At 59.9% G+C, this 13,076-nt stretch overlaps 1 protein-coding gene across 2 annotated transcripts; it reads right to left on the bottom strand.

Annotated features, from left to right (window-relative positions):
- Window positions 1-1,088: 1,088 nt before the first annotated feature.
- LOC311510610 (uncharacterized protein) lies at window positions 1,089-12,899 on the bottom strand. Of its 2 annotated transcripts, none has more exons than XM_084610408.1 (2): window positions 12,743-12,899; window positions 1,089-4,296 (listed from the first exon to the last, which is right to left on the bottom strand). In XM_084610408.1, the coding sequence occupies exon 2, from the start codon at window positions 3,105-3,107 to the stop codon at window positions 1,770-1,772; it is 1,338 nt and encodes a 445-aa protein (XP_084466534.1). In that variant the 5' UTR covers window positions 3,108-4,296; window positions 12,743-12,899; the 3' UTR covers window positions 1,089-1,769. The 2 variants fall into 2 exon arrangements, with proteins under 2 accessions (XP_084466534.1, XP_084466535.1); XM_084610409.1 differs by lacking the exon at window positions 12,743-12,899 and adding an exon at window positions 6,184-6,341.
- Window positions 12,900-13,076: the final 177 nt, after the last annotated feature.

The following is a 13,076-nucleotide window of genomic DNA, read 5'->3' as shown; positions in this document are numbered from 1 at the left end:
TCTGGGTGCTGGTGCTGCCCTACTTTAGCTGCCTGACCTACTAATGCTGAGATGCCAGCCAGGCCCCGTGCTGGCCCAAATAGTAACCACAGTACCAGGGGAGCAGCGGCAGGGAGAGATGCCCCCGTACCTGCCCCCCCCACGCACCACACATTGCCCCTGCCAGCACCCCTCCTCCCCCGCCTGCTGAGGCTGCCATGGGGAGACTCCTGGCTCTGGGAGGGGAGCGGGGTCTAGTGGTTAGAGCAGAAGGGGAGCTGGGAGCCAGGACTCCTGGGTTCTACTTCCTGAGCCAAGGATAGAACCCAGGAGTCCTGGCTCTTTGGGCTGCACTCAGACTATTAGGCAGCACTGCTGTGCTTCCTCCCATGTCTCCTGGTTACACCCTTCTCGCTGCGGTGGGTGTCTGAGTCCCAGGGCACAGCTCCATGCTGTCCCCTGGGTACTGGGGGGGGGTATTGGGGTATACCCCAAGGTACAGTTGCTCTAACACCCCCCCATCACCAGGGGTTCAGGCCGCAGAGCCCCTCGATTCTTAACATGGAGCCCCCTTATCTGAAGCCTCAAAAGGGGATGGGGAGCAAAAACCAGACCCAGACCCCCTCTTCTGAAAATAGGGGGAGGCATGGTGTCCGAGACGCACCTCGTATGGACCAGCCACCACCTGCAAGCACAGCGCCCCCTCCTGGCTCCACCCCAACCCCTCCAGCAGCCAAGGGGGTGCAGCTTGTACCATTCCTCCCCTATGTAACCATCCATCCATGCCCCCACATACCCATCCATCCATCCATCCCCATACACTTTCCTCTCTGTCGATCCCCATGCACCCCTGCAATCTATCTATCTATCCAATGCCGTACACACCTACCTATCCATCCATCCACATACACCCCTCTATCTATCCATCCCGTACAGCCTATCGCCACACTCCCCTCTATCTATCCATCCATCCCCACGCACCCCCTCTGTCTATCTATTTTCCTCCCTCCGTACACATCCATCCATCCATTCAACCTTCTTCCCTTCTCTCATTCCACACCCTCCCCCCACAGTGGCTCCACAACACTTCGGAAAATCTTTTGGGGACATTTATTTGGATTTTTTTTTTTAAAAGATACAGTTTTATTTTCATCAAATGTTCCCCGACTCAGAAAATCCCCCACCCCCACTGAATCCCACTGGCATCAAGAGAGCTGGCTGGCGGCGTTGCTGGTGAGACAGTCCCAGGACGAGGGAGGCTGCTGGTCCCAGGCCCTGGCTGCACCCCGCTGTCACCATCCTGGGGGCTCCAAAGCCAAGGGGGTGGGGGGGATGAGGAGATCCTGCTTTGTCCTCCCCCTTCAAGGCCAGCCCCACCCAGCACATGGGGCTCAGACCTCAGCTTGGTGGGAACCGTCTGACAGCTCCCAAATCTGTGAGCTCAGCCAAGTGGAACCTGCTGCTCTCCAGATCCCCAGACCTAGCAGGACGGGGATTTTGCTTCTCACCGGATCCCAGCCGGGCAGATCCCCGGGCCCAGCAGAACAGGGATCTCTCTGCTCACTGGATCCCAGCCGGGCAGATCCCCGGGCCCAGCAGAACAGGGATCTCTCTGCTCACTGGATCCCAGCCGGGCAGATCCCCGGGCCCAGCAGAACAGGGATCTCTCTGCTCACCGGATCCCAGCCGGGCAGATCTCCAGGCCCAGCAGGACAGTCAGTGTTGGCTTTGTCCACGTCACCTGCCCAGGCAGTCGCTGTTCAAGGGCTGTGCCCCGCTAGAGGGCACCGTCATATGGGCCTGGCACCCTCATTGTGGCAACTGCCCCTCCACCCGCCGGCAAAGTCCCCGGGCTCCAGCCTGTTTGAGGGGGGCAGGGGGCTGCAGTAGAGCAGTCTGTCCAGGGCGCCAGCGGCGGGGGGGTGCCCGTTGAGGAGCAGTGCCTGCCGCACCAGGGCCGCCATCTCCTCGTGCCTCTCGCTCTCCCAGTCGGCTGGCGCCTCCTGCTGGCAGCCGGTGGCGCCAGGCTCAGGGCCCAGGTCCTGGCCACCACTGCTGTGGGCCCGGCACTTGAGGCGCAGCTTGTGGGGCAGAGCAGCCAGCTTGACGTCCGGGGCGGGCGGGTAGGGGGCGGGCGGGCACCCCCAGCCGGGCTCCTCCCCACTCTCCTCGCTGGAGTAACCTGCGAAGGGGGAACTCAGCTCGACCACCATCTCCGTGGGCTCCGGCCTGGCCTCCCGCGCCGCCTCCTCCCCAAGGAAGCCGGCAGGGGCGCCATAGCCCTCAGCCCGTGGGCAGCCATACGGCTCGGGGGGGCCCTGCAGCTCCCCCTGCTGGCAATAGGCCTCACAGTCGCCATGGCGACCCCCGGGTATCTGCTGGGCATAGCTCCCCAGGGCCTTCTCCTCTTCTTCCTCCTCTGCCCCGTCCCCCTGCTCCGGCACCCCCCAGGCTCGGGGCGGCTCCACCGCGGTGAAGCCGTTGGCGCTGAAGAGGATGACGCCCCGGGAGGCCGGGGCCTGGGGGTCGGGGGGGCGCAGCGCCCCGTCATCCCCCCGGGCCCGGCTCACGGCCTGCGCCTCCCCCGGCGTCCGCGGCAGCGGGCTGTCCCGGGAGGAGCCATCGGACATGTCGGAGAGGGAGCCCCGCGGCGAGTATTTGGCTCCGGCGGCGTCCCGGCCGGGCTGCTCCGTCTCGGACGAGTCCTCCGAGTGCTGGGCCCGGGAGGAGGCGCTGGAGTAGCCACTGCTGCCCCCGCAGCGCTCCCGGCTGGCGGCGCTGAGCTGCTGGCTCTTCTCCACGAAGGCGGCGGTGCTGAGGAGCCCAAAGCGCAGCTTGAGCTGGAGCAGCTCCGTCTTGAGGCGCAGGTTCTCCTCGTTGAGCGCCAGCACCCGGCTCTCCAGCACCAGGTCGTTGAAGCGCCGCTTCTCCCGCGAGCGCTTGGCCGCCTCGTTGTTCTTCCGGCGCTTCTCCCAGTAGCTGGCGTCCTTCTTCTCATCCGAGATGAACTCCCGCTTGCGCCGGCAGCTGGCGCTGGCTTTGCCCTTCAGCGCCCGAGCCCGGGGCGTCGCGCCCTCCGGGGGGACGCCCCCTGCCACGCACTGGGCAGGCGAGCGGAGACCCTCCATCGCAGGGCCAGAAATAGAACCCAGGGCACCCCTGCTCTGACCCTCGACACTCCTTCGGCGCCCTCAAAGAGCCCAGGACGGTCGCCGGCGAAGGGTCAGGACGCTGAGGTTAGAGATGGCTCAAGAACTCACCCGTGGGTCTCCGCCAGCGGGATATAGGTCCACAGACGTCTGTCACCAGGACACTGCGCCCTGGATCTCTGCCACGGGGTTAACACACCCCAGATCTCTGCCACAGGGATATGGGTCCACAGACATCTGCCACTGGGACACTGCGCCCTAGATCTCTGCCACGGGGATATGGGTCCACAGACGTCTGCCACCGGGACACTGTGCCCTGGATCTCTGCCACGGGGATAACACGCCTCAGATCTCTGCCACGGGGATATGGGTCCACAGACGTCTGCCACTGGGACACTGCACCCTGGATCTCTGCCACGGGGATAACACGCCTCAGTTCTCTGCCACGGGGATATAGGTCCACAGACGTCTGCCACTGGGACACTGCACTCTCTGCCACGGGGTTAACACACCCCAGATCTCTGCCACGGGGATATAGGTCCACAGATGTCTGCCACAGGGACACTGCACCCTGGATCTCTTTGCCACTGGGATATGGGTCCACAGACGTCTGCCACCAGGACACTGCGCCCTGGATCTCTGTCACCGGGACACTGTGCCCTGGATCTCTGCCACGGGGATAACGTGTCCCAGATCTCTGCCACGGGGATATAGGTCCACAGACGTCTGCCACCAGGACACTGCACCCTGAATCTCTGCCACAGGGAAAACGCGCTCCAGATCTCTGCCACTGGAACAGACGATTCTCACTAGCTCCTCAGCCCAAGCAGTTAACAAGCCCGGTGGCCAGGCAAGCTGCTGCCGTGAATGGCCCTCCAGCTGCGACCGACAAGCCACGATGGGCACCTTCGGGTGCCAGCAGGTACATTGGGGACCTGTGGACCATCTTCTGGGTGCCTGGAGGAGCCGCTGTTGGGGGCGGTTCAGGCTCGGCTGGGTCCCTTCAGTGCCTGCTGGCCGCGCTGGGAAGGGGCTGGCCCCCGGCCCCCGCGTCCTGCTCCAGGAGGCTGGCTGCGGAGACGCGGCTGGGCTGCGGGTGTTGTGGGATGTGAGGCGGGCAGGGGGCGGGAGCTGTGTCAGGTCCGGGAGGAGGAGGAGGAGGGAACACCTAGGAGGAAGGACACGGAGGGCGGTTGGAGCACGGCCCAGCACGTCACACCCCTCTCCGCCGCTTACATAAGCCACAGGCGAGCAGGTCTGGGCAGGGCGGGAGAGGCCTCTGGGCCCAGCGGGCAGCGTGCCCCACATTCCGCCCCGCTACGGCGACGCGTGTGCCATGGCCTGCCGGGTGCCAGGGCTGCCCCAGCTACACACCGCGCACCAGGCATACACACACACACCACACAGCTACAGAAATACACACACCGTACACACACACACACACACACACAGAGACACACCACACACCAGGCATTCACACACACCACACAGCTACAGACACACACACACCGTACACACACACACAGATACACACCGCGCACCAGACATTCACACACACCACACAGCTACAGAAACACACACACCGTACACACACACACACAGAGACACACCACACACCAGGCATTCACACACACCACACAGCTACAGACACACACACACCGTACACACACACAGACACACACACACACAGATACACACCGCGCACCAGGCATACACACACACCACACAGCTACAGACACACACACACCGTACACACACACAGACACACACACACAGACACACACCAGGCATACACACACACCACACAGCTACAGGCACACACACACACAGAGACACACAGACACACACACACCGCGCACCACACAGCTACAGACACCACACACACACACAGACACACACACACAGAGACACACCGCGCACCAGGCATACACACACCACACACACAGAGACACACCACACACCAGGCATACACACACACACACACCACACACCAGGCATACACACACACCAACAGCTACAGACACCACACACACACACACACACAGAGACACACCACACACCAGGCATACACACACACCACACAGCTACACACTGTGCAGACACTGCACACCACACAGCTGCACACCGCACACACACACACTATACATGGTGCACACCCAGTGCACATTGCACACACACACTAGACACTGCACACCGCACCAGTACAAACTGCACACCACACAGCTACACCCATCGCACTGCACGCACACACACTACATATGCACACACCCTGCGCCCAGCTACACACCATGCCCACACGACAGTACCCGCAGCTACACACTGCGCACCACACGTGCACCTACCGGCACGCACACACTGCCCACTGGGTGAACACACCGCATGCACGCCACACACTGCCCACAGACGCACACTGTATAATGCCTGCCACACATTGCCAACAACTATCCAACACGCACGCCACACCACACACCGCAAACACATCACACACAGCGCACTGTACATGCTGCACCCCGCACACGCTGCACACACACAGCGCACACCGATCACACACTGCACCCCACACAATTACACACTGCACCCCACACAGACACTGCACAACACACAACACGCACTGAACACGGTGTACATCACACATCTGACACTACACTGCACAGCCACACGCACGCACACACCACACAATTACACACTGCACCCCACATAGACCTGACACAAACACTGCCCAACACCCACACTGTACCATACACATGGCACACATTACACAACTACACACAGCACCACACCCCCACACTGCACACTTACCATTACACACCCCACAGAGACACCACACACACACACGGCCCAACACACATTGCACACCGTGTACGCATCACACACGGCACAAGGATCCAATTACACCTTGCCCCCCACACAGACATCACACACCGCCCAACACACACCATACAGCTAACACCACACTACACACCACACCCCCTACCCACCAGGCACCCGCCACACACAGTACCCCATGCACACAACATCACACAGTGCCACACACACACACACACTACACCCCCACCTTGCAGCGCCCCTGCTTTGACTGCCAGGGCGGCTGTAATGTGGCACGTCCGAGCAGTGGCAGGGCAGCCGGCCCGGGCGCGTCCACCCTGGGCAGAGGGGAGCCCTGAAAGCCAGACGAAAAGAGCGAGGCGGCTTCCCACTCTCCTTCCTCCCCTGGCCTGGCTCTTTCCCGGAAGGAGGCCAGTGGGGCTGGAGCGGGGAGGTGGGTTGCACAAGGCAGGACGCCCAGTGGGTCACAAGAGCCCGTTGTGCAACTGACCCAGTCCCGGGGAGGAATATTTCCAACCCCCTGGGCCGAGCCGGGGTGTGTGTGTGGAGCAGCACGCTCGGCCTGTCCGCCCCCGCCCGCGCGAGCCAGGCCGGCAGATGTGAGCACTAGGAATATAGGTCAGTAAACATTGAATATTTATCAGCCCCGGCAGTCAAAACAGGTCCGCTGCTGGCATATTGCACAACGCCGCTGCTTAGGCCCGGGCACGTCGCCAGCAACCTACTAGCCTAGAAAGCAGTTCTGTGCGAAAGTCAGAGGAACAATGGGGCTATGGGGCGGGGAGGAAGTGGGGGGATTGGAAGCAGCAAAGGGGCCTGGGTGGCTTAGCTCCATGCTGCTGGGTCCCATGCCGCCCGGAGAGATGATCTAAGCAGGAGCTGAGCCAGGAGGGGAGAAAAACGGGAGGTGGAAGCTGTGGACGGCAGATTCAGGAGATGCAGCCTCCATCCTCAGGTGTGCTGAGAGATCTGGGGCAAGGCCCAAGATCACCAAAGGGGTTTAGGTACCTTTGGGACCAATGGGAGTTAGGTATCTCATGCCCTTGGAAGACCGGGGCCAGATTTTTAAGAACTTATTTAGGGCCCAGTTTGCAAAAGCGTCTGCCCCTCACCAAGCCACCAGGTTCCACCATCCAGCCTGCTGCCCCTTAAATCGCTCTGGGCCTCAGTTTCCCCATCTGTAAACGGGGGGATAATCCTCCCTCCTTTACTTGTCATTTATTTGGTGTATTACGGTAGCACCTAGGTGCCCCAGTCATGGAGCAGGGCCCCACTGCGCTAGGTGCTGCACAAAGAGCATCAGAGAGAGTCCCTGCCACACGGAGTTTACAATATACGTTGTAGACACAGGGGAGCAGAGGAAACTGAGTCAGAGAGAGCGGCAGGGACACCAGGTGACACAGCGGGTCAGTAACAAAGCTGGGAAGAGAACCCAGGTGTCCGGTGCCCAAGCCACAAGCTCCCCCTGCTAAGCCCCCATCCTGCTCCCTGCTCCACAGCGCCCCCTACTGAACTGCCTGCAGCATGGCATTCTCCACTGAGTCTCTCCCTGCACTTCCCACCACCTACTCTGTTTTCTTCTCTTTTTAGGTCAAGGCTGTAAGAGAATTTCCACCCAAACAGGGACGATCCGCCCCAGGCACTGGCCCCGTGTCCTCATGGCACATGGAGCCCTTGGTGGGCTGGTCCGGGTGCATACTCCAGGTGAGGGCAAGTCTGGGCATCGCCTGGCTGCACTGGTATGAAGGGCACTGCTGACCTACTTCCCAGCTCTGTGTCGTCACCCTGGGCTACCGGGTTACCTAAAGGCAGAGACCAGCCCCCTCCGGCAAAGTCGGCTCCCAGGGAGTCTGTCTGGGCTACTTTGGTCAGTCTGTCTGTCCATTCACCCTTCTTTCCCCATACACCCCATCATCATCCATCTATCCCTCCTATCCCTCCCTCCCCATACACATCCTCCATCCATCCATCTATCCCCATACACATTCATCCATCCATCCCTAGCACAACGGGGTCCGGGGTGCTACCGTAATACACCTAATACATAATGCGCAGCACCCAGCACATGAAATGCTCATTCACTATATTACACCTAATAAACAGCAGTCTACCAAAAGGTAAACAAAAACTAAGGTCCTCTTATGTCACATGACTCCAGGAGCTGGTGCGTTAGAAAAACACACACCATATTTTGGGTGAGCTGGTGACAGGTCCGCCTGTCTCCCTACCCCCTCACGTTCCTTCTCGATGCCTATACGTGCCCCCAGGTACCTCTCAGGAGGTAGCTGCATGCAGTCCGCCCACCCACCGCTGCGTTCTGCTCAGGCTCGGCCCTCGCGGCTCTGCCCTACTAACCCATGAAACCAGAGCTAAGGAACCAACTCAGCATCTGCCTTGGCCAACCGGGGCGTTCCCATGGCAGCCAGCGTGGGCCGGGGGTTACATCACCCGAGCTGCAGAAGGTGAGGGAGTGGGTCAGGAATGGGGCGGATCTCTGCTTGCCAAGGCCCCAGCTGGGTTTGAAAAGGAACTATCCCCAGCTCGGGTGTGACTCTGGAGTGACTCTCCCAAGGTCAATGGGGGCAAGCCACAGGAGAATCAGATCCCAGGCGATGGGAGAAGTGTGTTGTCACAGCAACTGCCCTCCCAGGATCACACCAGTCTTCTCCAGAGCTAGGAGCCTATGCTGCCACAGCTTGAGCAACACCCAATGCCTCCTACAGGGACCCTGCCGTGTGGCGGTGTGTGTGAGAGAGATTGCGGAGGTGTTAGGGGGTGTCAAACCCACACACAGAATCCCCCGTGCACCCCTCCACGGCCTGCTGCTAACAAAGGAGGGGCTTTTTAGTACAAGGGGACAGATCCTCAGCTGGTATAATGCAACGTAGAGACACAGGAGTCCTGGTTCCCAAAGCCACCTGTACTCTAACCACTAGACCCCACTCCCTTCCCAGAGCTGGGAACAGAACCCAGACGTCCTGGCTCCCAGCCCCCCTACTCTAACCACTAGACCCCACTCCCCTCCCGAGCTGGGAACAGAACCCAAGTGTCCTGGCCCCCAGCTCTAACCACTAGACCCCACTCCCCTCCCAAGCTGGGAACAGAACCCAGGTGTCCTGGCCCCCCAGCTCTAACCACTAGACCCCACTCCCCTCCCTGAGCTAGGGATAGAATCGGGGAGTCTGGATTCCCAGCCGCACACCACCCTCTTGACTCAGGGAAGCCCTGGGCATCCCAGCTTGGCCAGGATCCTTCTCCACAGTCCATGTGTCCCCCCCCGAAGGACCGTACACCCCCCAAACTCTGGGGCCCCTGGGTGAGTCCCTTGAGGAGACAAGGCTGTGGCTGGATCCATCCTGCCCCCGGGGAGTCAGTCCTGCCTGCCAGCCCATGGCTGGGCCCAGGGCTCGCAGCACCGGCCCCCAGGAGCACAGCCCCTTCCCCCAGGCTTCCAGCGCCTCCCGATGTAACTTTATAGAGCGCCCCACTCGCTTGCCACGCAGGGATGTTCTGTCCCTGGCGGGGCTGGAGAGGCACCATCGCTCCCCATGGCACCATCCCCCTGGCTGGTGAGGCCTCTGGGCCAGCCCTGGCTCCTCACCCCTCGCCAGGACCTGGACCCAGCCAAGCAACGGGCCCATACAGCCTATATTTGCCTGACCCCTCCCTGTGCCTGGGATCAGGATCAGGCCCATGGGCCCACCTAGCCCTGTATGCCCCCCACCCTAATCCACCAGGCCCCACTCCTCCCACAGCCAGGGAGAGAACCCAGGAGTCCCAGGCCCCAGCTTGAACCACCAGTCTCACTGCCCTCCCAGAGCCAGCAGCCCTAGGCCACCTTCCCAGCCATGAAACGCTCTGAACCCTTTGATCCCAGCCCTGGCCCCGCCCGCCCTGTGCTGTTATCAGCCCCACACCCAGCCTGTCCCCTGCTCTGGGAACAGCACAGAGCGCGAGCCACACGTCCCGGCCGGCCAGGATCCCGCCACCCCCCCAGCGCTGAGCTACCCTCACTCCATGGGGATGGGGGTGGGACAGTCACCCCATGAGACAATGGGGAGGGGAAGCTTTCAGTGCTAGCTGCATGGGAGCCAGGACTCCTGGGTTCTGTTCCCAGCTCGGGGAGGGGAATGGGGACAAGTGGTTAGAGCCGGGGGCTGGGAGTTAGGACTCCAGGGTTTTGTTCCAGCTTGGGGGGCAGGAGTGGGGTCTACTGCTTAAAGCAGGAGAGAACAAGGGGGTCAGGACTCCTGGCTTCTGTTCCCAGCTCCAGGAGGGCAGTAGGGTCAAGTGGTTAGAGTGGGGTGGGCATTGGTTGCTTAAAGGCCTCAGGAAGAGGATATCCAATTTACCTGCCCCTTCATCTGCCCAGATACCACGGTGATAGGCTCTCCCTAGCATCACAGGAAGATCGGACTCAAGTCAACCCCGGCCCTGGCCTTTGAGCCGAGCTGATCCTGTGGTGGGGAGTTCCACTGGTCAATCTTCCCCTAACCAGCTACCCGGAGACTCTTCCCAACCCCATCTCCCGCTCAGCAGCATTTGGTGCTCAGAGACAACCCCCGAGATAAAGCTGGGATCCCTGCATGGCCCATGGGACCTGTGGCTATAAATCTGAGGCCCCCATGGGTGTGTAGACCGTGCCCCACCCCCCATACAAAGCCTGGTGGCAGCCTGGGGCTCGCCCGTCACCTTGGTGGAGTATGAGCCCAGCTAGCTAATGTAACGTCATCGCACACTAGCCAGGATCGGGGCCCCTCATCCAGAGACTGCCCCAAAGGGCTCAGCCCAGCCAGGTGGGGAGAGTCAAGGTGGGTCGCTGCCCCACTGCTCTTTGGTTTGACTCTGTGAGGGGAGAGGAGGAAAGAGCAGGACTGGGGGGCAGATTTGAGCTATCTCAGGCTGGTACCAGATGGGCACACGCCCCCCACCCCATTTCCCTCTGCTGCTGCATCAGACCCTGTCCCTATGCCCACCCCCAACACAACAGTGCCTCCAGCTTCATCTGCCCCACAGACCTGGCCCTCACGACCTCATCCGCCCCTGCTAGCTGGGATCGGAGCAGGGAGGGAAAACCACCATGTAAATCTGGGGAGAGGGGTGTAATATGGAGAGTGTGTGTGTAGGGAGGGGGTGTCTGTGTGTGTGTAGATGGGGGTGTGAGGGTGTGGGTGTACTGGGGATATCTGTGTAGATGGGGGTGTGAGGATACTGGGGGGATGTCTGTGTGTACATAGACAGTGTGCGTGTACTGGAGGATGTGGGGGTGTGTGTGTGTAGATGGGGGTGTGAGGATACTGGGGAATGTCTGTGTGTACATAGACAATGGGTGTGGGGGGGGTGTCTGTATGTGTGCGTAGATGGAGGTGTGAGGAAGTGGGTGTACTGGAGGATGTCTCGTGTGTGTGTGTGTGTGTGTGTGTAGAAGGGGGAGTTCTGCGTACACAGAAAGTGTGTGTGTGTTCACGCACAAACTTCACTCCACACTTCCCAGGCAGCGTTCCCCTGGTTTGAGATGCCGGGACCCCAACTTTGCTGCTTCACAATACACCCCTGCACCCCAAATTTATGGGTGTCCTCCAAAGGGCCAAATTCACCCTCAGCAGAGAGTGCCAAAACCTTCTCCCTCCCTCACACACCCACCCCACCCTGGCTCCTTTTGGCTTGGCTGTGCCTGCTACACACACCCAGCAAAAGTAGGTCAGGATTGAGGGGTGTGACTGGGAATGAACAGGCAGAGAGCGTGTGTGTGTGTGTGTGTGTTGTCAGGGCTTTGATCCAGCAGGGCCGATTCCCTGATACAGGAGAGTTCGGGGAGCGTTGTGGGAAGGATACTCCAGGGAACACACATATACACCACAAACAGATGCACACACACATAATTACACGCACACAGAACACAGAGAACATGTGCACACAGTGTATCCAGACACAACACACAATAGATACACACACAACAGAGCACCAGTGAATCATACCTACAAGCACACATGAAACACACTCGAGATATACACAATGCACGTATACTGCTTTACATACATGCAACATATATACATGACAAGAAATACAACAGGAATACACACAGCCACAACACAGTTACATAACCACACAAGACAAACATATACACAGAACATGATATGTATACACTACATACACACCATATACACACACCACACAACACATACACAATGCACCCCCAAATATACACAACACATCATACATACACCCACAACACAAACCACAATACGTACACACCTTCAACCACAAAAAAACACATCACACACACACTACACAGACAACATGCTTATGCACAGAACACACAACACAGGACATACACAATATACAGACAACCTGCAACACACACAGCAGAATACATACATCATACCCACCCCCTAAAAACATACACAACGCATCATACCAACACAACATGCTTAGACTGACAACACATTACACAGACAACATGCAATACACACAAAATACAATACATAACACGGAAAACACAACACAACCCCCCCCCCCAACCATACGAAACACATCATACAATCACAACAAGCTTAAACACACACACGACACTCCCCCCACACACGAGGCAATACAATACACACTGCACACAGAAGAAACACAATGCACACCCGAAATACACAAAACATAACACTCTTAGCCACCCAACACACTTCTCACACACACACACACACACACGACACCCCGGCAAACACACGCGCCCCCCTCCATGCGCGCGCGCGGTACCCGACACCCCCCGGCCCCCCACCGCGGGCAGGGCTCGGTACCTCTCGGGCCGGGCCGGGCCGAGCCGGGCCGGTCCCTGCGGGCGGTGGCGGCCGGTCCCTGCAGCCGGCGCACGGAATGTGTGTTACTGGGTCACCCGGTTGCATAACAGCCGCTTGGCGCCTCAGTCACGTTCTGCTTCGCAACACACAAAACGGGGGGGGCTGGGCCGGGAGCCAACGAGCGGCGGGGGGGGGGGGGGGGGGCGGGGATATTTAATCCACCCAGAAGGCGAAACCACCAGCAGCGATCGGAGCCCAGCCCAGAGGCTGGGCAGCGGGGATGGGCGCGCCCCGCCCCCCACCGGGGGCAGGGCTGGCTGCTGGGGAGGTGGGG

Source organism: Lepidochelys olivacea, assembly GCF_965140295.1.
Source record: "Lepidochelys olivacea isolate rLepOli2 genome assembly, chromosome: 20".
NCBI lineage: Eukaryota > Metazoa > Chordata > Testudines > Cheloniidae > Lepidochelys > Lepidochelys olivacea.
The sequence above is the reverse complement of the archived record's forward strand: the minus strand, read 5'-3'. Positions and strand labels throughout refer to the sequence as shown.